Below are 26473 nucleotides of genomic sequence, written 5' to 3' on the forward strand. Positions count from 1 at the left end.
GCTTGAATTTTGATGTCCTGAAGACTTTGAAATCCTGATTCTTTTATCTAGTTTTTGTAAGGTCTAGATGGGGAAAGGTTATGAAGTATTCATACCTGGTTTGCTGCTCAGAAAAATTATGGCTGCCATCATCACCAGCACCATGTCCCTAAAGCCTAGACTTCTGAGATAAAAAGCAAGCATTTAGAAATTGGGAGGAGCAGCTTCCTTGTTAGGGAATGAACTTTAAAGACTCTGAGGAGTATCCAGAACTGTCCCCTAGAATGAAATCAGAGCACACTGAGAGGAGAGGTTAGAGGGATCAGAATGCATCTAATGTGTCCATGCTTCAAAGAAAAACGTGTTCACATGTAGGACTAGAAAGGAAATGCTCACATGGAGGGACATGTCTGTCCCCGTGAAAGACTTCCCATGCCTTTGTTCTCTGCCTCGCTCACACGTCCTAGAGCACTGTCCTCTCTCCAGAACTATGCCAAGTGGAAAGGGTTGAGAACCCCCGGAGTCAGTTCCCTCACTCCCATTTCCTATCACCCAGCACTATGCCAGGCTTTCTGCTGCATTCTTCATAACGATGAGTAACGGGCTGTCTTTCTCTTTAAAGAATTCAAAGACTTACAGAGGATGTCTTTAAACCACCGGAATTTTCATATGTGCTCTGCCAGAGGTGGGCCCTGGGGACAGTAGGAATATGGAAGAAGGACATTAGATTGAAGCCAGAGCTGTTCATGTTGATAGGGAGTCCTAGGGCTACATTTTTATTGTCACTAGATGACACAGAAGTTTTGTGCTTTTCGTTTAAGCCTTCTCTTCCAAAAGTAAGGTTTTGTTTTGTTTTGTTTTTTAACCTTTTCTTTAATTTTAATTAGGAACTAGTTATGGTTGTTACCTTACCCCTTGGAGTGAAATGATCTAAACAGTAGCCATTTCCTTTTATTAACGGAGTATTACAAATTAGGTTTCCCCTAGTAGTCATTAACATTCCCAGCATCCCATCTTCCAGAATAATGGAGTGGACATAATAATGTAATCAACTTAGTTAATAAATTGATATTACTTTTCTCTGAGGAGAAGACTCTCATTATCTGAAATGGAACGGGTCTCAAGAAAGCCTTGGAGTCACAGCTAGAAGACTCCATGGGTTAGTGGAGTTAGTGCTTTCCTTATTGAAATTTTCTAATTGACATTAATGTCATAGCCCAGAAAAAATACCAGCGCCAACATGACATGTAACCAAAGTGGAATTCTTTTGTGTCTATATGCATTTTACCCATCATAGTCAAGGATTTAGCCAGGAAATATTACTAACCATCCACCATGTATTAAGGAATGTAATTTGTACCCATGACTGAGAAATGCCCAGATAATACACATGTGTTGAATGCTGTCATAGAGAACAATAGAACAAGCAACATTGGTCTTGAACCAATGAGGAGTTAGTGGGAAGGTTGAAAATGGAGACTAAAGTGGGTACAAGAGCTGAGTGCCAGTACCTCACACCTGTAATTGTAGCTACTCAGGAGGATGAGATCTGAGGATCACAGTTCAAAGCCAGCCTGGGCATGAAAGTCCGTGATAATTTTTTTTTTTTTTTGTGGGTCATGAGGGTTGAACTCGGCCTGGGCGCTGTCCCTGAACTCTTCAGCTCAAGGCTACCGCCCTATCCCTGGGTCTGGGCGCTGTCCCTGAGCGTTTCAGCTCAGTGTTACTGGCCTACCCCTGGAGCCATTGCTCCACTTCCCATTTACTAATGATTAATGGAAGATATGAATCTCACAGCTTTGTAATGCCAGGGCTGCTTTTGAACCTTGATCTTCACATCTCAGCCTCCTGAGTAGCTAGGATTACACACGTGAACCACCGTGCCTGACCTTAACTGTGATTTCTTAAGGGAAAATTGCTTTTGAGTTTGTGGCTTTTTCCTTTTTCTTTTTTCTTTTATTATTATTTTTTAAATTTATTTATTTTATTTTTTTTCCTTTTTCTTTTTTTAAATAAGGGAGGTAGCCAGGGTACATGTCGACTTGAAGGCTAATGAATACAGGTCTGTCCTATAATGAGGGGCCCTTGGTTGGAAATAGGATTGATTGCTTTCACTGCCTGTAAACTCTTTGAATGTATGTTTTCTGCTACTGTTTTTCAGAATCATTTGCTGTTTCAAATAGAGAACTGTGCGATGATGAGAAAGAGTTCATACATTTTCCAGTATGTGAGGGGACCTCTCAACCTGAACCCTCGTGTTCAGCTGTCAGAATAACAGGCAATAAAAACTACAGGAGCAAAACCTCTCAGGAAGGTGCTTTAAAAAAGATGCATGAGGAAGAACACCATCAACAAATGTCCATCTTACAACTGCAGCTGATTCAGATGAATGAGGTGCATGTGGCCAAAATCCAGCAGATAGAGCGAGAGTGTGAGATGGCAGAGGAAGAACATAGGATAAAAATGGAAGTTCTCAATAAAAAGAAGATGTATTGGGAAAGAAAACTACAAACTTTTACCAAGGAATGGCCTGTTTCCTCATTTAACCGGCCCTTTCCCAATTCACCCTAAGACTTTGGGAATATCTCCCTTGTAATTAGTCTGTGTTGGAATTGGAAGTCTGGAACATGAACTTGTGGTCAGTATCTTGTAACTGAGCTACAACTAGGAAACTTAGAGTGGTAGTAGTCACTTATTTAAGAATACATTCAGGTAACAGCTACATTCTATGTTCCCCTCAAGGGATAAAGAAGCTATTATAGTCTTCTGCAAATTACCACGATGAGTGCTATAATTCTGAATGTAATGTCTCTTCCTTAGAATTTATGTACGAACCATGTGTGAGTGTTACAGGTTTTTGTTTTTTTAAATCAAATGCAAGTGTGGCTGAATTTTTTTTTCTTTCTTTCTCAGTAGTCATTTTCTATCCAAATTAATACCCTTCCACTGAAAATGGCTGTCCTGATGTCTCTATAGGGGAGGAGTCATTGCTCTCAAAATGTGCTGGAGGACTTTTGGGAATCAGAGAGAGAGGGGGTAGGGAAAGGGAGGGAGAGAGAGAGAGAGAGAGAATATGAGAATATTCACTTCTTCAGGGCCATCCTCTAAAGTATGAATTTTATTTGTTTTTTAAAAAACAGCATCTGGAAAGATAGTTTCTAAAGTGGCTCAGAAAACTGCCTTTTTAAGGCCTCCCCCCGCCCCCAAAAAAGAGTAATTCCAAGTAAGTCTCCAACCATGGTAGTTTCGTTGGAACTAAGACTGTAATAACTTTGAGGGTTTAATGTCCATTTAGATTTCTACTTTCTGTTATATTTGTTTTATTAAAGAAAAGTCTTGTAATTTTATAGTCATACTGTGTATGTGTAGTTTGTTTTTTTTTTTAAAGGTTCTGCTTTCCCAAGTGAACTCTTGTTTTTGCCTTCCCTCAGTCCTTTTGCCCAATTCTTACTAGCGAGTTGAGGGTTGCCCTTGTTTTTCATCCTGCTTAGGAAAGACCTTTCCCTTCCTTCCTGTGCTCATGGTGCTAGCTAATGGGTCAACACTGGGATCTTTAAGGATCTATTAGTAATGTATTTGGAAATACAGATTGATAAATGGATGTTTTGATTGAGCTGTACTGCAGTGTCTCCTATACATCATGTTACAAAAACAGTCCTAGAGCCGGGTGTCAGTGGTTCATGCCTGTACTCCTAGCTGCTCACCAGGCTGAGATTGGAGGATCAAGATTCAAAGCCAGCCTGGGCAGGAAAATCTATGATACTTTTCAATTAACCACCAGAACACCGGAAGTGGCAAGTGTTAGAGCACTAACCTTGAGCAAAAGCCCTTAGGGACAGTGCCTAGGCCCTGAGTTCAACTCCCATGACCAACCCAAAATAAGGAGGAAGAGGAGGAAGAAGAAAGAAGAAAGAGGAGGAGGAGATGAAAAAAGGAAGAAAGAAAGAAAGCAGTGAAAAACAGAATCAAGAGAGAAAGAAAGAAAGGAAGGAAGAAATGAAGGAGTGAAAAAGTCCTGGGACTTGGTGACAGCAATAGCTGTGGGAATAGCAAAGTGACACTATGAAGTAAGACAGATCAGCCATTCCTGCGAATGAGATTTCAGGGCTATGTGTTGAGGAAGGAGGAGTCAGTGCTGGTAGAGGAGGCTGTGTTAGGGAAGACAGGTAGATGGAGGAGGCAGGGTCTGAGTTCTAAGCCTGGCTGTGCCTCACATCACTGTGTGACCTTGGGTAACTCCTTAAATCCTTGGCAGGGTACATCTTGCCCATAGAAAAGGGAATTGGGCTAAGGTTCAGGGTCTGCTTCAACACCTTGGCATAGTACCCACCTTGGGTACTATGCCTAAGCTTCCTTCATAATTTTGAAATTTGGGTCCTGGGAATTTAGAAGTTCTGTGAGGTACACACAGACTCACAGTTTGCACATATTGTAAAACTGAAATGGATGTCTTATTTATACACTACTTAAAAGGTCTGAGAAGAAACTGGTTAATGATCTTGGATACATCCTTTAATGAGACTAGAAGTTAAAGCTATAGGGGTTTCTGTTAATTGTAATTAAATGTACCCTTTAGAGAATGAAACATCTATTATGTATTGGCCTTTTAGCTGAGATTAAATATAGAGAATGATGCCTACTGAAGTCTCAAGCTTAAATGGTTTGTGGATGAGAGAACTTGATTCTCCATCCTAATCCTAGCTGGCTCTAAACAGATGTGTACTGAGATAAGGATGCCTTTGCTTCTCCTCTCATCCGTGTAGAAAGCTTACGCCTGTGCACATTCTGAAGTAAGCTCTGACAGTCTGCTGTCGGGTTAGGCCAGAATTGCTTGAGTGGTAGGGTTCAGTTTTTATCAGTTACAAAAAAAATCAGAATTTTTATTTAAAGGATTTATCCAAAGATGATGAAGCATCTTTATGTACAACACTAAGCTTGTTGTTATCTTCTAGGAACTTAAGCACACAAACAGCAATGGAGAACAAAAAATGTTCACACACAGTAATACATTTTAATTGCACGATAAAACATTGAACTAATTTCTAACAGAACAATTAAAGTATAATGAAGCCAGCAGCCTAAAGCACCTTGCTCTACCGTTAATGATATTTATGAGTTTATAACAGTAGTTTACAATATTAGCTATGCACTAGAAACAGTATTTTATAAATAATGCCTTGCCGGGGCCTCCCGGCAGCAAATTGGGGTTCCTGAAATAAGGGGCAGGGACTGGAAAAATTAGAAGAGAGACAAACACATCGGGTCCAGGAGGTCTGCAGCCCAAGCAGAAACTGCCCCGTTTATTCTTAACACAAGGTTTTTATCCCCTCCGGAGACCAGGGCCCTCCCAGGTGTTACATCCAGATCGTTAATCAGGGAGCTGTTGAGGGTTACATTCATATGGTAAATCTCAGATCAATTGAACAGGAGAAGGCCAAAAAACAATGAGACAATCAAGCAATTATCTGATGCAAATCAAAGTACAGTTTGTTTCCACTCTTGCTCCCGACATATCCCCCGCCTTTATTTTAAAAGAAACACAAGTGCAATTTCTATTCTTTTCACTATCTCTAATATCTCATATCCTGTCTCACTTTCCAAAAATGACTGGTCCCTTCATCTAAAGGGGATAGATGGGCGGAGATTCGGCTTCTGTGACTTCTTCAAGCTGACTCAGGGGCGTTGTCTCTGTGCTTGACCAGGGACCTTAAAAAGCCTAGCCTGTTTATTAGGGATTGCAAGGATTAGATATCAGGAATAATAATTTACTCCAAACTAGAGATCATATTTGACATTTAACAACTGCACAAACCATCTTTGGCTACAATAGTGTAGTTACATAGCACCCATTTGCAAAAGCCTTTTCTTGATTGTCTGGGGAACTAAATTTCTGCAACCTTAACAATGCTTCAGTTGTCAGATCTAAACAGATTAATAGAGACACAAGTCTCAAATCCACAAACTTTTCCTGAATTTGTGGCTGGTGTCAAAAATAAATAGATAAATAAATAAATAAAAATTTTGCTCAATTAGGGCTTTAAACTATCCACTATCACAGAAGATTGACAAGTTCCTGCCCAGTTATGAAAGGCACGGGCATTAGTAAGGCATGCTTACAAACTATTCTATGACCTCCCGGCTCTGATTAATTTGATCGGCCAAGCACAAGTGACTAAGATCTGACACCATCTCTGCCATCCAAGCAGAGGCTTTCTGCGTCGTGTCCCAGTAGAGTTTCCCCACACAGGGATAAATGTCCCATTGGCAATTCACTTGCTTAGTTGCTGGACTTGAACTCAGGGCTTGGGCACTGTCCCTCAGCTCTCCAGCTCAAGGCTAGCACCCTGCCACTGTGAGTCCTGAGCTTGGTGCTTGAGTGCTGTCCCCCAGCTGTTCAGCTCAGAGCTAGCACTCTGCGGCTTCAAGCTCCAAAGCAACTCTGCCTTAATAGCACTCTGCTGCCAGATTAGACACCACAATCTCACAGGGACTTTGCTTTGCCCGGGGTTGGCTCAAAACTGCAGTTTTCAGATCAGTGAGTCCTACGAACGGCCATGTATCTCCAATAGAGCAACAAGGTGGTAGACACAGAAATAGTCTCTAAGCATGAGCTTACCTAGAACCTGGAAAAGGCCAAAGTTACATCTGAATAAGGATTGCTGTTCTTCTCCAATGGGCTAGCTGGAAGTTACAAGAGCAAGCTGAAATAGCAATTAAGCAATTACTTTGGTAGTCCTGATTTTCCTTTTCTCTCTTTCTTTAAACATATAAGACAACTTCACTTTCAAATATTGTTTAGAAACCCATTTCCAATGTTCTTAATAACTTTTACTGATACTGGCTTAAACAATTAACACCTTAGCCTTTATTTGCAATTGAAAAACCTTTAAGGGCACAAAGAGCTCCTGCCCTCAGGCCCCCTAGGGCCCAAGGCACTCCTCTTGCCTTTTAGAAAAAAGGGGCTCTTATGCAGTTTAGATTACTGTCTAAAACTCCAACGACAGTTTAAACTCAAATAACAGTTTTTCCCTAATGCAAGAACTATAGACATCAGTGCACCAAAAGTCCAAGTCTGGACTTAGTTTTCTTCCTTTTTAACATTCCTTTAAAATACTAATCACATTATCCACATTTTACCATCAGATTTCTAGTGTCAGTTTGCAAGAAAGGACAGGCAAAGTTTCTGACGTTAATGAACAATTTTACATTTAAATCTCTAATACATGTTTCCAAACTTTAACTTAAAGTAATAAATCCCAAATTCCCTAACACCTCTGAGCTGAACAGGATACAATGTTTACAATGTAAACAGCTGTATGCCCTGCAATAAAATGCAGATTTCAGGATCTAGAAAAATATTTACCAGTTTTTCTTTAAGACAACACAATAATTCTTTGAGACATTGTAAAACATCCAAACCTAATATTTTTCTTGAAGTTTTAAGCTTAGATTTACCCAATTGTCTTTGTGTTTAAGTATAAATTTATCCTTTTTTTTTTTTTTTTTTTTTTTCAGCATGCTGACAATTTAACCTTGAACATGTTCACTCACTCATTCACACACATTCATACTCAAAGATCATAAAGCGCGCAAAATTAATATCGGCCGTTCAATTTCCGGAAGTTTGTGTCAAGAGAGTTTTGCCAATTTTACTCTTACAGGTGAGAACCAGGTTCGAAACAAAACTTTTTGCAAGGCAGCTTAGCTGGAATTTATTTTTCCAGGGCTTGTTACAACTGCAGACATGGGGGAGCGGCCATGCTAGGCCCAGAAATGTTCAAATAAATAACAAGGATGTGTGCTTGAGTACGCACAGAAAAACCATAAGGACCCACACTTAGAAATGGTACCAATTTTAAAGACAAAAACTGGACAAAGAAAAATATGTAACATGAACAAGACAGAGAAGCGGAGACTTTTAAATAATCAGACATTGACATATAACAAGAAAATTGGACTCAATCAGATACACTTAACAGCTAATTTTAGATTTAGACATGTCTTGCTGGTGGGACTCTCAGGTATGCCTTGATATTGACAAGAAACTCAGAAGGGGAAGGGGGGTCAAGGCGTCCCTTGACCACCCAGGCCTCTATTTTAGGCCCACAGTGCACCCCTTTTTTTTTTTTTTTTTTTTTTTTTTTTTTTTTTTATAAAATAAAATAAAATAGAATAAAAAAATAAAACAAAACACAGACATACAGGGGGTCGGCCGACTTCTACTTACCTCTGGAGGCCTTTGCTTTTCACCTGGGCATCTTTTACAAAAAAGGTTATTAAGAAGAGGGATGGTAAAGACAAAATAATGTCACATATTAAATTGTGTAGAGTCAATGAATATGTTAAAAGGTCCCTACATAATAGTAAAAGGAGGAGAAACACAGCTCATATGAATGTGTGGAACAAGTGGATCAGTAGCAGTCCCAATAGACATGCACAAATAACTCAGGTCCTTTCCACGTCGCAGGATGCACCACTGGAGGGTTGGGGGTGTAGGCCCAGTGAGTCGCTGCTTGGATGGCCACTGTCACTCTCCACGATCCGAACGCAGCGTTCAGGCAGCCAGCGGGCGTCATTTTCTCCTTGTGAAAAAACACATACATGCCCTCGACCCCAGGTTAGAACAGGATCGGGTCCATGCCAAGCACCAGTTAGGGGATCCTTCCACTTTACTAAGGCAAAAGCACGCTGCTCTCTTTTTTCCCAGAATCGCTGAGCAGCAGATAAATTATTTGAATCCAAATTCAAAAAATTTAAAACAAATAAAGCATGATTAAGTATATTCACAGGGGTAGCGGGATACGACTCCCCTTTCTGTATTTTAGCAATTTGATGTTTTAATAATCCATTAGCTCTCTCCACGATGCCTTGACCTTGAGGATTGTAAGGAATGCCTGTAATATGAGTGATATTATAGGAACGGCAGAAGGATTGAAATGCTCGGCTTGCATAGCCAGGGCCATTATCTGTTTTTATTTGCGAGGGAATCCCCATCACAGCAAAGCATCGAATGCAGTGAGAAATACAATGTTTAGTGGCTTCCCCAGCAAGGGGGGTGGCCAAGATAAAATTAGAATAAGTATCTACAGTAACATGAACATATTTTAATCGGCCAAATGATGGAACATGCGTGACATCCATCTGCCAAATGTGATTAGAAAGCAGTCCTCGTGGATTTATACCTAAATGGGGGGCTGGTGAAAAAGGGACACAGTTGGAACAAGTCTTAACTATTTGCCTCGCTGCCTCCCTAGATAATTTGAACTGTCGGCGCAAGGCTCGACTGTTTTGATGGTGGATGGCATGTGACTGCTTAGCAAGTTCAACCTGAGTTAAGTAAACTCTGGTGGCAGAGTCAGTGACCGCATTGCCTTCACTTAAAGGGCCAGGAAGATTAGTGTGAGCTCGAACAAAGCCAAAAAAACAGGGGTGGTTGCGAGAACAAAGCAGAGTTTGTATTTGGCGAAATTGGGTCTGAATATTGGAGTTAGTAGTTCCAATAAAGGGAACAGTTTCTATGACTTGAAGAGCACGAATTACATATTGACTGTCTGAGTATAAGTTAAAGGGCTCGTCTTGTAACAGGACGAGTGCCTGTAAAACAGCCTCTAACTCCACCTCTTGGGCGGAGGAAAAACCTGTAGCCCAAGATTGAGTTTTCCCATTAATGGTCAAAGCAGCCGTTCCATTTGAGGATCCATCTGTAAATACCAAAGCGGCAGAAGATAAAGGCGAGGCCTGTACTGTGGAAGGAAATAGAAACGTATGACACGCAGCAAATTGGAGAAGTTTGTTAGACGGGTAGTGATGCAAAATTTTTCCCGTATAATTGGCCCAAGCAATGGCCCAAGGATCGCAATGGGCGAATAGCCAATCTTGTTGTTGTAAATTATATGGGACACAGATAAAATGAGGTTCCTGACCTAAATATTTACGGGAATCCACTCGGCACATGTGTATCAGATTAGCTACCAATTCGTAGTAGGGGGTCAGCACTTTGCCGGGTGTTGATGGTAGATAAAGCCATAAAAGTGGGCCATCCTGCCACAATACAGCAGTTGGGGAGTGAGAAGTAGCTAAAATGTAAACTCCCCAGGGTTTAGAATAGTCACAATAGGTCATTTGTTGCTGGGAAATTGCCTTTTCTACAATTTGGATGGCCCTCCTGGCGTCAGGATTTAATTCGCGCAAGGATGTAGGGTTGGTATCTCCTTTTAAGAGATCAAAGAGGGGTTTTAACTCTCCTGTGGAGAGCTTTAGATAAGGCCGAAGCCAATTTATATCTCCTAAGAATTGCTGAAAATCATGAAGAGTTCTTAAGTGTGAAGTTTTTAATTGTATTTTCTGGCTTTTAAAATAGTGTGGGCCTAATATATGGCCTAGATATGTAAAAGGCGGGTGTTCCTGAACCTTTTCAGCTGCTATTACAAGGCCAAAGAGGCTCAGATCCTGCTTTAGTTGTCCAAAGGCTTGTCGTACGACGATAGGGTCAGAACAAGCCAGCAAGATGTCATCCATATAATGAACAATATAAACAGAAGAAAATTTTTCACGAGTGGAAGAAATGGCTCTAGCCACAAAACTTTGACATAAAGTTGGGCTATTTGCCATGCCCTGTGGGAGCACAAGCCAGTGATATCGCTTCATGGGTTCTTTAAAATTAACAGAGGGGACACTGAAGGCAAAGCGCTTACAGTCTTGAGGCGCCAGGGGTATAGTATAGAAACAATCTTTCAAATCTATAATAATCTTATAAGTATCCTTTGGGATTGCCATGGGTGAAGGCAAGCCAGGCTGTAGGGCCCCCATCAGTTCCATTGTGGCATTTATTTTTCTCAAATCCTGTAACAGCCTCCATTTACCTGACTTTTTCTTTATAACAAAAATTGGAGAATTCCATGGAGAGTTAGAAGGGGCCACATGCCCCAAATCCAGCTGCTCCTGTACCAGCTGCTGTACTGCAATGATCTTTTCTAGTGAAAGAGGCCACTGTTCAACCCATACCGGTCGTTCAGAGAGCCAATTTATGGGATCAGCATGAGGGGGAGGGCAAACGACAGCTCCCGTCAAGGGATACCCCAATCCTTGTCTCGTAGGGTGAGACTGGGGTTGGAGTGGCTCTAGCTCCCCCTGTGCTGCTCGGCCTAGTCCCCTAAAGGGGAGGAGGCCTTGATCAAGTAACTGCTTAGTGACCGCAGCACTAGGACTAAACATATACACTCCCATTTTTTCCATGATATCACGACCCCATAAATTAATTGGCAGATGATCCAAGACAAATGGCTGAAAGTGACCAGAGTGCCCTTCCTCATCTCTCCAAACAAGGATCGCACTGCTCTGCTGTGGGTCAGTTGCTTGCCCAACCCCCTGTAGGGAAGTCATAGAGGTTGTCAGGGGCCATTGGGCTGGCCAATGTTTTTTAGATATCACAGACACATCTGCTCCAGTGTCTAATATTCCTTTAAAGGGCTTTTCTTGTATAAATATAGTCATCTCAGGCCTCTCTTGTTTTATGCTTTGTACCCAATAGATATCAGAAGATCTAAATCCTCTCTGTCCACATGGGGAATTAGCAGTCTCCCCGGGAGGTAAAGGCACAAGTATTAATTGTGCTAATTTTTGACCGGCTGGGATCGATACCACGTGTTTCGGGGCAGAGGCCATAACTTTGATTTCTCCAGTAAAATCCTGGTCAATTTTGCCAGGTGTAATCTGTATCCCTTTAAGGGCTGAGCTACTTCGCCCTAACAGCAATCCAGCCACTCCCGGGGGAAGGGGGCCGAAGACCCCCGTGGGGAGAGCTTGTGTCCCCATCTCTGGGGTCAATACTGAGCAGGTGGAGGAACAGAGGTCCAATCCTGCACTTCCTGGGGTGGCACGGAGGAGGCCGGAGACTGATCTTGGGGGGTTGTTAGAAGATGCACTTGTGGCCGAGAAGAGGGAGGGACTGCCCCATGGTTTTGCGGGGCCAGGGGCTGGCCCCTCCTCCAGTTTCCCGAAAGCGGGCGGCCATTGCGATCTGTTCTTGACCTGCAATCTTTAGCCCAGTGCTTCCCTTTACCACAGCGTGGACATGTGCCAGGTGATTTTTCTCTCTTTTGCCTGGCCTGGCGTGGGCATTGCGTCATCCAATGTCCTATTTGTCCACAAGAAAAGCAACGCCCTGGGGGTCTAGCATCCCGAGAATGCCGCTGACCTCTATATTTTAGAGACTCAGTAACAGTCTTTCCTTGAGGAGCGGCGGCTAAAGTAAGGCCTTGTACATGGGAGGGTCCAATATCAGCACACAGTGAAATAAAGTCCGTGATTCCTCCCTTATTCCTATGGGGTCTGATAGCCGCCTGACAGGCGGCGTTGGCATTTTCATAGGCTATGTGTCTAACTATATTCTCCCTTGCATTCTCATCTTGTACTAGGCAGTCTGCAGTCTCCATTAATCGAGACAAAAATTCTAGATAAGGTTCATTCGGTCCCTGTTTAACTTCTACTAGATTTTTTGTACGATTGGAATTGCGTAACTTTTTCCAAGCCTCTCTCGCCGCAGCATTTATTTGTAAATAGGCCTCCTTTGCATAACCCAATTGATCTTCGGTGTTTTTATAGGTTCCCTCTCCTAACAACTGATCAACAGTGTAAGGCAGGTTCTTAGACCTATTTGTTTCAATTTTAGCCCGACACTGTGCAGTGAACTCTGTCTCCCATAATAAGTACTCTCCTGCACTAAGGCATGCTCTGGCAAGCCGCTTCCAGTCATTTGGGCATGCAATACCAGCACATGCGGCCTCCAATATTACTTGAGTAAAAGGGGCAGTTGGCCCATATTGGGAGCAGGCATTTTTTAAATCCTGTAATAGTTTAACAGGAACAGGCTGATGGTGTACTTGTTCATCATGATCAACTGAACTAGGGAAGCATCGAGGCCCTGAAATACCTTCCCTCTCTCTAGCAGCCTGAGTCAGGTTTAATTGCGATGCACTGTGCCTGGTTGTAGTGCCTGTTAAAAGGGACTTGTTGCTAGGGCCTTTAGGCTTGCCTAAAGGTTGAGAAAGGGATTGAGGCCGTAAGGCTGCAGCCGGAGGCGGTGGGTGTGAGGGGTAAGGTTTAGAATCAGACACCATAGTGGCCTGAGGGTCATATTTCTTTCCTACTTCTGAGGGGGCTCTCTGCTCTGTCCCCATTTTCGATAGAAAATGTAGGATTTCTTCTAACTTCTTCTCCATCGTAGCCATTCGGCCCTCCATTGACTCATCATAACTTTCCTCCTTGGTATTCAAACCTGAATTCTGATACTCAATATCTACTGGTTGTTGTTCCGTTTGCAAGATCTCATTTAGACTCTCTTGGGCTGCGGCATATGGCTCAGCCTCAGGTTCTTCAGAAGGGTCCTTTAACTCATAAAGTTCCCTTAATTCAAGATTAAATTCAGCATCTTCATGTAGAGGATCTATGTATTTACTTACTAAATTCCATACAGTAGTAGCCTCTATTGGGGTCTTTTCGGGGCCATATACCTCATAATAATCTTTAATTCTTTCTCCTATCCGCTGCCAGGCTTTTTGGAATGCCTCCTCTACAGACCTCGGGCATGCTTCCTCGAGAAACTGTAGGAAGCTCTGAAGCACCCCCTCTTCCACCCACGTTCCGTGGGCTTCAAATAGGCCTGTTAAGATCGGTAGAAATAACTCATGGCTATTAGCTTGACCCATAATTATTACTCCTGACTATACTCTCTTAATAGTCCTACGATGTGTTACTCACCACAGGGAGGGGTCCTTCACCTTCGTCCCAGATTTTCAGGGTCCCTGTTCAGGCGCCAGATGCCGGGGCCTCCCGGCAGCAAATTGGGGTTCCTGAAATAAGGGGCAGGGACTGGAAAAATTAGAAGAGAGACAAACACATCGGGTCCAGGAGGTCTGCAGCCCAAGCAGAAACTGCCCCGTTTATTCTTAACACAAGGTTTTTATCCCCTCCGGAGACCAGGGCCCTCCCAGGTGTTACATCCAGATCGTTAATCAGGGAGCTGTTGAGGGTTACATTCATATGGTAAATCTCAGATCAATTGAACAGGAGAAGGCCAAAAAACAATGAGACAATCAAGCAATTATCTGATGCAAATCAAAGTACAGTTTGTTTCCACTCTTGCTCCCGACAATGCCTTTTGCATCTCACTTCAGGAGGATGCAAGGTCAGCTGACCTGGTTTGGGCCTGATATTCTGTATTTTTGGTACTCTGTTTCTAAGTGATTATGACACATAATTGGGATTGAGAGCTACTTTATATAGAGGTTACAAATGGACCTCATTTTTCAGTTCTTTCTATAAGGATTTCTGGTCTTAGTTTCACCAAGTACTAAAAGTATGAAGTCCTACATTGTGAAGTCCTTCAGCAGTAAGAAAATGGGCTCAGAAAAGAACCACCCGGCATGTGCAGCTAGTAAATGACAAGGCAGACTTCAATCCTGGAGATTTTTGACTCCAAAGCATAGCCCACCTGCTTATCCTCACTTTTTCCTTGAAACTGTATCATGGGTTTTGTGTGTGGCTGCACATGTGCTAATACTGGAACTTGAACACATGGCCTAGTGGCTTCATAGCTCAAGGCTGGTACACTACCACTTGAGCTACACCTCTCCTTCTGGCTTTATGGGAACTAATTGGATATAAGAGTCCCATGGACTTCTCTGCCTGTGCTAGCTTTGAACCATGATTCTCAGATCTCAGGCTCTTGAGTAGCTAATATAGATGTGATCCTGAGTGTCAGATAACATTACCACCTAGTTTGCTGAAGCATCCTCCATGTAGGAAGGTGTGAGGGGAATTTCCAAATGGAGCAGTATTATGCATCCAGAGGAAGATGAAGCTGATGGACAGAAGACTGAAGTCATGGATTCAGGTAGGAGAGTCTGGGCCTAGTCAGGCTGAAATGATGGGAGGACCTAGATGAAGTTGAAGTAGAAATGAGATCCATGGGAAAGATCTAGTAAGGTTTAGCAGGGGATGGCTTTTGTTTGAGAGGTGAAGCTCAAGTGTTAAAGCTAGAACCCTGAGAAAATGACACTGCTGACTGAAACAAGGGAAGGAAGGGAGGATGCATTTGTAGTTCTTATCTATCCCAGGAAAGACCCCCCTCTCTTAGCTCTGGTTGACAGCCCCTCCACTTAACCCCTCTTTGGCTATCCCATTCTTACCCTGATATATGCCTTTCCATCTGCCTGTGCTGGCTTTTCTTTTTATCTGTTGCTAACCCCTCCCTATGGGGTTCTTGATCACCCCATTTCTTTGCCATTAACATCTCTCATTGCACCTGGAGGTGTGTCTATCACCATCTCCTAGTTTGTCTTCATTTGCCATCTCTTTGAACAACTAGAAGAAAAGAAGTTCCTATGGGCTCTGTTCTTCTCTAGAGAGGTAGTATCGACACCTTTCATGGGGATTTTTTGAATTTTGCTTTTGGTTTTTAAATGCCCCATGTTGTATGAAGCAACATTTCCTGGAAAGAGCTGGTAGTAACATTACAGGTTTATCATGACCCTTTTGCAAAAATGAAACAATCCGGGCGCCAGGGGCTCACGTCTCTGTAATCCTAGCTGCTCAGGAGGCTGAAGACCTGGGAATCGTGATTCAAAGCCAGCCTGGGCATGGAAATTTGTGAGACTCTTATCTCCAATTAACCACCAGAAAACCAGAAGTGGTACTGTGGCTCAATGTTACAGAGCACCAGCCTTGAGCTACAGAGCTCAAGGACAGCACCCAGGCCCAGAATTCAAGCCCCAGTATTCAAAACAAAACAAGAACGTGGTTCTACCCAGTGTGTCCAGGGTTTAGGAAAATTTTAGCACTTTTTATTTTTTGCAGGGAGAGTTTTAAAATGCATTTTCAGTTTGTTTTGTTACAAAATAAACTAGAAGGGCAGAAGAAGAGAGACTGTACGTGAGGGAATATATTCAGGGTTGTCAACAGTCTCTGCAGTGTCAGGCCAATTACATCAGTACTTGACCTAGACCAGAGGAAAGGAATGATTCTGCCTCCTGGGAATGTCAGAGGGACCTGATAATTATATTTGGCAAAGCCATGAGGAGTGGTTTTGTAATGTCATTGCAAACAATTACCCCTTTAATAGCATTTCTGAATGTCTGAGCTTTCCAGATGAATGAGACTTCATTTCTGCCAAGACTTTCCTTTCTTGTTGAGCTGGTTCCTGACTGGTCCTCTTGTGTATCCCGTTTTGTATCCTCTCTTCTTTTTCAGCCCTGCTTCTTAAGCCCTACCTGCATTCTGTTTAGAGGTCTGTGACAGTATGTCTGACCATGATTTCCTAATTCTTGCCTCAGTTTCTCCATCTGTAAAAGTGATGTAGTATCTACCTCCCTTGAATGTTGACAAGTCACTTTTAAAATAAAGTATGGTAAGCCAGGTGATAGTGGCTAATGCCTATAATCCTAGCTATTCAGGGGGTTGAGATCTTAATTTGAAGGCAGCCTGGGCAGGGAAATCCTTAAGATTCTTATCACTAATTAACTGCCAAAACAAACATACCAAGGGCGGGGAGTTTGGCCTAGTGGTTAAAGTGCTTGCCTAGCATGCATGAAGACCCGGGTTCGATTCCTTGGTACCACATACATAGAAAAAAGCCGAAAGTGGTGCTGAGGCTCAAGTGGTAGAGCTCTAGCCTTGAGAAAGTCCAAGGACAGTGCTCAGGCCCTTAGCTCAAGCCCAGGACTGGCAAAAAAAAAAAAAAATCCCAAATCATAAATAGAGCCGTGGCACAGGTGGGAGAGCCTTGAGTGAAAAAGCTTTAGGGACAGCAACCAGACCCTGAGTGCAAGCCACAGGACCAGCACACAAAATAAATAACATAATATAAAAGATGTAAAGCATTTTAACATTATTGTTGCCACTGAGATGCAGATACCCTGCTTAGAGAAGTGACCCTGTGTGGTGAGACACATAGGCCATAGTTTTGGAGCAATAAATATATAACAAGTGCAAATACAGATCCCTAACTGATAAAAGAATATAATTACTTTCTTTAAGAAAAATTTCAGCATGGCCTTTCTTTAAATAGTCCTTTGGTATATTTAGAGTGAGATTCAATTTATAGAAGTGTGATTTATGGAGATTTTTAGAAGAATGCCTCTGTTGAACCTCTTATTACCCGATATAATTGCTGAGTTTACAAGCTGAGTTTAAGCGTGATGGTGTAGTTTGTCATCGTTAGGTGGGCAGCTCCTGTGTCTACATTCTCCCCACTGCCAAAAGTGTTAGCACTGACTGCAATGCACAGAATGGGGATCTTGCTGCGTGGAAATGGAAGAATCCAGACTTCAAGAAGATCCTTACAGAACTGTTATTTGGAGAAAAACCAAATATATATGCATTAAAGGACCAATCAGTGTTAAGAATTCTCTATGTATAAGCATGGATTCAACTTCTTTTTTTTTTTTCTTTTTTTTTGCCAGTCCTGGGCTTGAGCTCAGGGTCTAGGCACTGTCCTTGGGTTTTCCCTCAAGGCTAGAACCCTACCACTTGAGCCATGGCACCACTTCTGCTTTTTTCTATGTATGTGGTACCGAGGAATCAAACCCAGGTCTTCATGCATGCTAGGTAAGCACTCTACCACTAGACCAAACTCCTGGCCCCTGAGTTTTCTCTTCTATGGATTTGATGAGTGGAAATCAGTCCTGAGGCTTGAACTCAGGGCCAGAGCACTATCCTTGAGCTTTCTCAAGGCTAGAGCTCTACTACTTGAGTCACAGCACCATTTCTGGCTTCTTTCTCTGTGTATGTGGTACACATATAAAGAACATCGTGCACACTAGCAAGCATTCTACTGGACACTCCAGGCCCTGGTTCTTTTATTAAATTAACTTAATTAATTAATTTAAATATATGTTGTGCTTGCCCTGGGGCTTGAATTCAGGGCCTGGGTACTGTCATGAACTACTTTTTTTTTTTCCCCAAGTCTAGCTCTCTACCACCTGAGCCACAGCTCCACTTTTTTTTTTTTTTGCCAGTCCTGGGCTTGAGCTCAGGGCCTGAGCACTGTCCTTGGACTTTCTCAAGGCTAGAGCTCTACCACTTGAGCTTCAGCACCACTTCTGGCTTTTTTCTACGTATGTGGTACCGAGGAATCGAACCCGGGTCTTCATGCATGCTAGGCAAGCACTCAACCACTAGGCCAAACTCCCGGCCACAGCTCCAGTTTTGCCAAGAAAGAAAACTCAGAGCTGGTAACTCTACTGGTAAGGAACATAGAGATGTCGCCTTTTCTATATGGTGTTGGGAAGGGAACCCTGGGCCTAGCACATGCTAAGCTGCCTCCGGATCTAGACTCTGAGTCTTGAGTGTTTTAAGAGTTTCTTGTATTTGGGCTAGTATCACACAGTCAGCAAAGAGTGGAGGCCAATCAGCCACGGGAGAATTTGGGGGTTAATGTTCTTGCAGTTGCCAAGCCAGAGTCAGTTCTTCGCAGGCAAGAAGCAAGCTAAACTATAGAGAACATTTCAAGTTCCTTTTTGTTATATCTGCTAACATCTCTGACCAAAAGTGATTCACATGGCTAGGCCCAAAGACAGGGAGGGGGAAGGAGGCTATTGAGAAGGTGAGGAGGGGAAGGAAGTATTTTGAACAAGATGATCTTCAGTATTACAAGGAAAAAAGGAATCTAGTGGAATACAAAGGAGCTGAGGTTATGTAATAAACCAAGGAACAAAAAATACATGTGAAAACTGCATTCTGTATCTTTTGCTGAAATGCCTTCATTTGCTCAATTTTCTAGAGGGAAGGGATTTAACATGGTATTAGTAATCTTCATTACATTGTTGGATAAAATGACCAATACAGATGCCCCTTGATTTATAATGAGGTTACATCCTGATAAGCCTGCAGTATATTGAAAGTATTTTTAGGGGCCAGGAGTTTGGCCTAGTGGTAGAGTGCTTGCCTAGCATCCACAAAGGCTTGTGTTTGATTCCTCAGTACCATGTATATAGAAAAAGCTGGAAGTGGTGCTGAGGCTCAAGTGGTAGAGCTCTAGCCTTGAGAAAGCCCAAGGACAGTGCTCAAGCTCTGAGTTCAAGCCCCAGGACTGGAAAAAAAATTAAGGGGCCAGGAGTTTGGCCCAGCGGTAAAATGCTCACTTAGCATGAATGAAGCCCTGGGTTCGATTCCTCGGTACCACATACATAGAAAAAAGCCGGAAGTGGTGCTGTGGCTCAAGTGGTAGAGCTCTAGCCTTGAGAAAATCCAAGGACAGTCAGTGCTCAGGCCCTGAGCTCAAGCCCAGGACTGGCAAAAAATAAATAAATAAATAACAATAGAGTTATTACATTAAGAGGTGAACATTACAGCTTAGTAGTACAATGTACTATAGAGAAATAGTTGTCCCCTACTACAGGCTATGAACCGTGACTTGCTGTCCAATCCAACCAGCATCACAAGAAAACTTTTCTCCTCCTCCTCCTCCTCCTCCTCCTCCTCCTCCTCCTCCTCCTCCTCCTCCTCCTCCTCCTCCTCCCCTTCTTCTTCTTCTTCTTCTTCTTCTTCTTCTTCTTCTTCTTCTTCTTCTTCTTCATCATCATCATCATTATTATTATTTTGCCAGTCCTGGGGCTTGAACTCAGGGCTTGGGTGCTATCCCTGAGCCATTTTTGCTCAAGACTGGTGCTCTACTACTTAACCATAGTGCTACTTTGGTTTTTTTCTGAATAGTTTATTAGAGATAAGAGTCTCACAGACTTTTGTCCAGGCTGGCTTTGAACTGGATCCTTAGATCTCAGCCTCCTGAGTAGCTAGAATTACAGGCATGAGCCACTGGTACCTGGCAAGAAAATTTCTTATTGCCATAAAGAACAAAACCTCCAAACTTGAAATCTGGTTCTTATCACTTGTACACCATCATAGAACTGAAAAGTCCTTATATGAATCATTGAATATCTGGCACATAAAAAATACTGTAAGTTTCAGCCCCCCCACCATTTTTAAAAAGCCATCTGGCTGCTATATAGGGATGGAAAGGTTTGAATCCAAATGATCTGGCTCGAGAACTCATGCTTTTAAGAATTATAATATACAAGTTTTCTATTGGAGGTTTCAGTTCAAATTTTAGCTTTGCAAAGAATGTTGATCTATCAAGTATCAGACCATCACTTGCAAAAGTTCTTCATGATTGCAAAATAGCTCACAATTGCGGTAATGATTACTTGAGAATACAGATATAGAACAACGTAAACTCAAGATCATCTAAAAGAAAAGAATTCAGATGCCTTTTTGTTTTTTGGTTTTTTGGCTTGTTGTATTGCAGGAGACTCTGAGACTGTCTTCCGTCATCATAGCACTTCATCTTAATTCATCTTTATAGGTGGTAGAACAGTCCCCCAATACCATCACAGATCTTTCGGTTTTATAAACAGGCTGTGTAAAATTGCTTCTGTTAATCCTTCAACCTAGAGTGCTCCCAGTCTCTCTACAATGCCTGTCTATCACCTGTGCTGCTGCTGAAATGTTATCCATTCTTCAAGGTCAAGTGAATGCCAGGACACACTCCTGGAAACTGGGCTCTCATCTCATCAACCCAGTCCCAGCTTTGCCTAAAACTCTTGTGACTGTGGGCAAGCTAATAGGATTTCAGGTCTGCCCCTCCCATCCTTTCTCTCTCTCTCTCTCTCTCTCTCTCTCTCTCTCTCTCTCTCTCTCTCTCTCTCTCTCTCTCTCTCTCTCTCTCTCTCTCTCTCTCTCTCTCTCTCTCTCTCGCTGTCCTTGCTTATAAAGTAAAAGTATTAGGAAATTTACTGCATGTGACTCTAGTTTCTAATATAGACTGCATAGATAAGCTCCAAGGTAGAACAAACCATTTGTGAATGTTATTGATATCAGGATAATGATTGTGTTATAAGCAGTTTAAGCACAATCTAAATATAGTCAATATAAGAATTTCTATGGCAACCAAAGGTTGTTGCTTCCCCAAAAGTAATTTTCCCAAAGGAAATGTAATTGGTTATTATTTATTTCAAAGTGTTTGATTCTATAGATTATAAGACACTAGTGTTTTGAAATTTTCCAACCTACTTGCTGATGACTCATGCCTGTAATCCTGGCTACTCAGGAGGCTGAGATCTGAGTATCACAGTTTGAAGCCAGCCCAGGCAGGAAAGCCCATGAGTCTATTTCCAATTAACTTAAACAACAGCAACAACAAACCAGAGGTGGAGCTGTGGCTCAAGTGGTAGTAAACACTAGCCATGAGCCAAAAGTTCAGGGGCAGTGCTCAGGTCCTGAGTTCAAACCCCAGGACCAGTGGGATGGGGTGGGGGTTGGGGATCTATGCTCTATAACAATGATGTATCTAGAGTAAACAGATTCTGTATATTTATTTTAAAAAATTCTTTTTTTTTTTTGGCCCCCTTCTCTCTTTCTGGCCCCGCTCGCTCCGGCCCCGCTCGCTCCGGCCACCACTCGGTTGGGCTCCGCTTGCTTGCTTTCGCTCTCTGTCGCTTGTCGCAGTCTCGTCTCTGGCACTTTCCGGCTTGGTTGTGTCTCGTCTCTGCCACTTCCGGCTTGGTTGTGTATGTGGGATACCGAGGAATCGAACCCGGGTCCTTGTGCATGCTAGGCAAGCACTTTAACCGCTAGGCCAAACTCCCGGGCCCTTTAAAAAATTCTTATTAGTTAATTTTGATATTAATTCTAAAACCAGGGTGGTCTGAAAACCTCCTTTAAATGAAAAAAAAGAGCATCAGCATTTATTATTGTTTATGGGACATACACATGTTCTGTAATATTCTATTTTAAGCTTCTGCAGGTATTAGATGATATTATGTTTTAAATAAGAAAAGGCAAAGTTAAATAACTTTGTTCAAAATCACACACCAAAGATTCTGAAGATGGATAGTGGACATGATTATACAATAAATGACCATACTTCATACCACTCAACTGGAAATTTAGAAATGGTATATGTTAAGTTTTACTAAAGAAAGAGAAAGGAAGGAATGAGAGAAGGAAGGCAGGAAAGAAAGGAAGAAAATCACATACTTAGTAAGTAGCTTAACTAGATTCAGATCCCAAGTGAGTTTGCTCTGCTCTGTGTATCTGTGAGTGATGTGGGAGGAAGTTTAGTTCCATATTAAAGATCTGCCAGGATGCTGGGGAACCAGAAACAGAGAAGCACAGAGAAGAGCTAAGAGGTTAGAGATACAGCAACAAACCAAGGTAGCAACCTCAATTCTGTTAGCAAGCTGAGAACTAGCAACCAAGCCAAAAACAGAAGTTACCTTTCAGTCTTGTCATAAAGATGTAGATTCACGTGTCTCAGTCCTGAACTGCCTGAAAAACACCTGGGTATCTTGTTAAAAATGTATATTTTAATTCTGCAAGTTTGAAGTGGGGCTGGTTTTTGTATTCCTGATAAACTATGTGTGATGGTGATGTGGCTGGTCTATGGATCAAATATTGAGTAGCCACAATTGAAGACACAGCTACCTCTTCCAGGGTGGCTCTCTAGGTATGAGTTTTGGACCATTTATGCTAGAGAACATGAAAGCTTTTTCACAAAACAAATTGGGGACCTAGTGAATCAGATATCTCTAAGGCTTCTCAGTCACTTGCTACATATAATATTTGAAGGTCATTACTGATGGGACACCACCCTGCCTTGCGAACTGAAATCAGCCACTTTGCAGGACATTTCCAGATTAGAAAGACCTTTTATATCCTGTCTCTTCTGCACTTGGCAGATGAGAAAGCTGACCTCTTTAGTCACTATCCACCCAGACCCAAAGGTTTCTGATTCTTAGGAAAACCCCTTTTTATTATTTTGTGACTTGCTCTCCCACTTTGCCATTTCTATACTTAAACTCCTACACAAAGTAGAAGTTCTTTTGTGTCTAAAAAGCTTTGCAGAGCAATTTTCTTGCTATGATGCTTTTAAGGATTTCAATCTAACTTAGTACATTAGGCACTACAGTTATTTATAAGCATAAAGCTATCCAAGGTCATGAGAAAATGTTTGGTGAAGAAATTAGGAAATAGACTGTCCTAGTGGCACTATGGCTCAAATGGTAGACTGTTAGCCTTGAACACAGAGGCTCAGAGATGGCACCCAGGCCTTGAGTTCAAGCCTCATGACTGATGAGAGAGGGAGAGAGAAAGAGCAGCGGGAGGGGGATATTACTGGGACTGGGAATATGGCTTTGTGGTAGAGTCCTTGCTTAGCATGCTTGAAGCCCTGGGTTTGATTCCTCAGTCCCATATATACAGAAAAATCTGGAAATGGCACTGTGGCTCAAGTGATAGAGTGCTAGCCTTGAGCAAATGAAGCTCAGAGACAGTGCCTAGGTCCCGAGTTCTAGCCCCAGAACTGGCACAAAGAAAGAAAGAAAGAAGGAAGGAAAGAAAGAGAGAAAGAGACTATTTTGAGTCTTAATATTTTTGTGAGAAAGAGACTATTTTGAGTCTTAATATTTTTGTCACCCATCTCCCAGATTTCCAATTATTTTTCTTTCTCTCCTTCAAGAATTTTAGTGTCTCTTGAACATTATGATATTTCATCCCTAAATATTCAGTGTGCATGTATTGTTATCAAAAAGTTCTCTTACATTACTACTCTTGTTACCAAACCTCAGAAAATTATCAGTGATTCAATAATACTATCTAATATGTAGTCTATATCCAAATGTCTCTAGTCATTCTGTCTTACTGTTTTTACAATCTTAGCTCTAACCAGTATTTCATTTGATTGTTTTGTCTTATGTATTCTAGAACAAACCTTTATTCTTATCCTTTTTATGAATTTGTTTAAGTCTAATCCCCATAGAGTGTTTCACATTCTGAATCTATTTAGTTAATCTTTGTAATTAGATTTAGGTCAAGCTTTTTGGCAAGTGCGTCATATAGACAAATGCCACAAACTTCTACATAATTTCTGGAAGCATATTTCAAAAAATCATCTGACCACTGATGACACTAAATTTGATTACTTGATAAAGACATTATGGGCCAGATCTTCCTATATTGAAGTTTCATTCTTTTTTTTTTCTTGTGCCAATACTGGGGCTTAAACTCTGGGCCTCACAGTCTTCCTGGGCTTTTCCACTCTTGACTGGTGCTCTGCCACTTGGTCCATGTCTGTACTTTAAGCGTTTTGCTGGTTAATTGGAGATACAGAGGCTCAAGGATTGGTCAAGATCTTTTATATCAGACATCTGAGTATCTAGGATTATAGAGGTGATACACTGATGCCCAGCTTAAGTCACTTACATTCACTCATAGTTAATTACCTGTGTGGGTGAGGCTTTAAGACTTTGTACATATATCTTGTTTCTTCATTCAATGATTTTAACACCCATTGATGGTTCTTATCCAAATCAGTTAATTCATTTAGGACCTCAGAATTTCAGGTTGAATCAGCCTTGATCATTTCTCAGAGTGCATATGGGGAAAAAAGGGTAAACTTGGCTTTGACAAGTCTTAATTCAGGTCACCTCAAGCAAAGGATCCAGTTTACCCGGTCATCCTTCAGAGGCCATCTATCTTAGAACTCCTTTGCTAGAGATGGGTTTTATCAGGGATAGATTTTTCCCCTCATGCCAAGCAATGCACACTTGAGGGTAAAGGCTCCTAACTTCCTTCTCCTGGAGCATCTTGGCTCACATTGCCTTTCTGGTGTCTGCCTGACATTACCGATCACTTCTAAGCTCTGCTGGGCAAAATTATGTGCTTTCTCTCTATCATCCAAGGTTACTTGAATGTTTCTCCACTCCTTTCAAATCTGACGCAGGATTTCTTGTAGCAGGGACTGAGGCAGCAATCTGGCTGGAAGAGGGAGGCCAGGATACTTGTTTTGAAGCGATTCCTGCTATAAAGCTTGTATATAACCTGTTTTTGTTTTTATGCTGGTACTGGGATTTGAACTCAGAGCCTGGGAGCTGTTCCTTAGCTTTATTTTTTTTTCATTCATTCAAGGCTGGCACTTGACCACTTGAGCCACAGGTCCACTTCTGGTTTTCTGGTGGTTAACTGGAGATAAGAGTCTCTTGGCTTTATCTTCCTGGCTGTCTTGAAACCTCAGCCCTTAGATCCTAGCTTTCTGAGTAGCTATAGCTGTGAGCCACTGGTAGCAGCTCTATATTACTACCTTTTGGAGCAGTGCTTCCCCAACTCTTATCTCTACTCTTCCCACTTGCCTTTCTCTTCTGAGAGCACAGAAGTTACAAAGCAAACATTTCCTGAATCTCTTAACATAATTCCTACGAAGCCCTGATGTTTCAGCCTTCATTGTATCCAGCTTCCTTCTTGTTATAAAAGAAACTGTCCAGTTAGGGGAAAAAAAGTATAGTCTTTCAACTCTGGCTTAAATTCTAATTCTTTTAATCTTATCAAGCATCGTAGACAATTGAATATCCCTTTTCTTTTATTATGTATTCAAGTCTTTATCATCATTATTTAAATATTTTACAGTCTCATTTTAATGTGTCCTTTCTCAACCAACTGATAATCCTAGCTACTAAGGAGGCTAAGATCTGAGGATGATAGGCAGTTCAATCCCAGCTTTGGCAGGAAAGTCTATGAGACTTATTTCTAATTAACCACAAAAATGCCAGAAGTGGAGTTGTGGCTCAAGAGGTAGACCACCAGTCTTGAGCAAAAAAAAAACAAAAACTAAAGACCAGGACCCGAGTTCAAGCTCCACATTGGCATTCATGCACAAAAAGTTTTTCCTTTGCCCACTGCCACTTCTTCCCTTCACAGTCAGTTTATCTGTTCAATCTGTCTAAATGTTCTGTCTCCACATCCTACTTCTTAGTCATGTCAAATGAAGCTATAAACTGGATTCTGCCCCTACCACATTACCAGGTGGCTGTAGCTAAGATTACTTGTGACTACAAGGGACAGTTTGTAGGATAATGTTCAGGCCTTATCTTCCTCCACCTGTATGCAGCATTTATGTCCAACACTCTTCTTCCCTGGCTTCCCTCTGAATGTTCTAACAGCTCTTACACAATTCCCTCTGTTGTATGTTCTTCACTGCAGTCCTAGCCCTTTCTGTTTCACTGTTACCTGTTTTGCCTCCGAGACTAATATTCATATATCCTCCCCTTCTTCCCCCACTCGTCCTCCCTACCCATCTGTTTGCCCCATACCTCCCCCATGAACAGGCCCAGTGTAGATCTTTTCTCAGCATCTGGCTGATAAACGCAGGGGCTTCCATACAGATGTGTCCTTGATCTCTCACACTCTGTTCCTCATCATGCCCTCTGAACACCTGTTTTTTCCTCTGGAGTGAGCTACTTCATAAATGCTACAGGGCCTGGGGAAAGATCATTTATTTGATGTTTACTCTCCACTGGATGTGGTGACCCTCATATCTCTACTCAGTCACCAAGTCCTACCAAGTTTGTGCTCAGTCTGTCTAATTTATTTACTCATTCTCATCCATTTGCTCCAGATGATGGTTCAAGCCACCACCATCGATCTCCTGAGTCCCTCTGATGCTCTT

The 26473-nt window shown here is 42.1% G+C and overlaps 1 protein-coding gene across 2 annotated transcripts in view; it reads left to right on the forward strand.

Annotated features, from left to right (window-relative positions):
• LOC150065692 (myb/SANT-like DNA-binding domain-containing protein 3) overlaps window positions 1-26473 on the forward strand; it is a 129562-nt gene that overhangs the window by 17174 nt on the left and 85915 nt on the right. Inside the window, exon 3 of one of the 2 annotated variants that reach the window (XM_090330336.1) lies at window positions 2141-3332. The exons of the other annotated variant lie outside the window; for it this stretch is intronic. Coding sequence (XP_090186462.1) covers window positions 2141-2550 — 410 coding nt within the window. The 3' untranslated portion in view covers window positions 2551-3332. Of the gene's footprint in view, window positions 1-2140; window positions 3333-26473 lie in introns of those variants that run through there. 2 annotated transcript variants of the gene reach the window in all.

The sequence above is a fragment of the Megascapheus bottae genome, chromosome 3 (genome assembly GCF_031878675.1).
Source record: "Megascapheus bottae isolate mThoBot1 chromosome 3, mThoBot2.hap1, whole genome shotgun sequence".
Classification (NCBI taxonomy): Eukaryota; Metazoa; Chordata; class Mammalia; order Rodentia; family Geomyidae; genus Megascapheus; species Megascapheus bottae.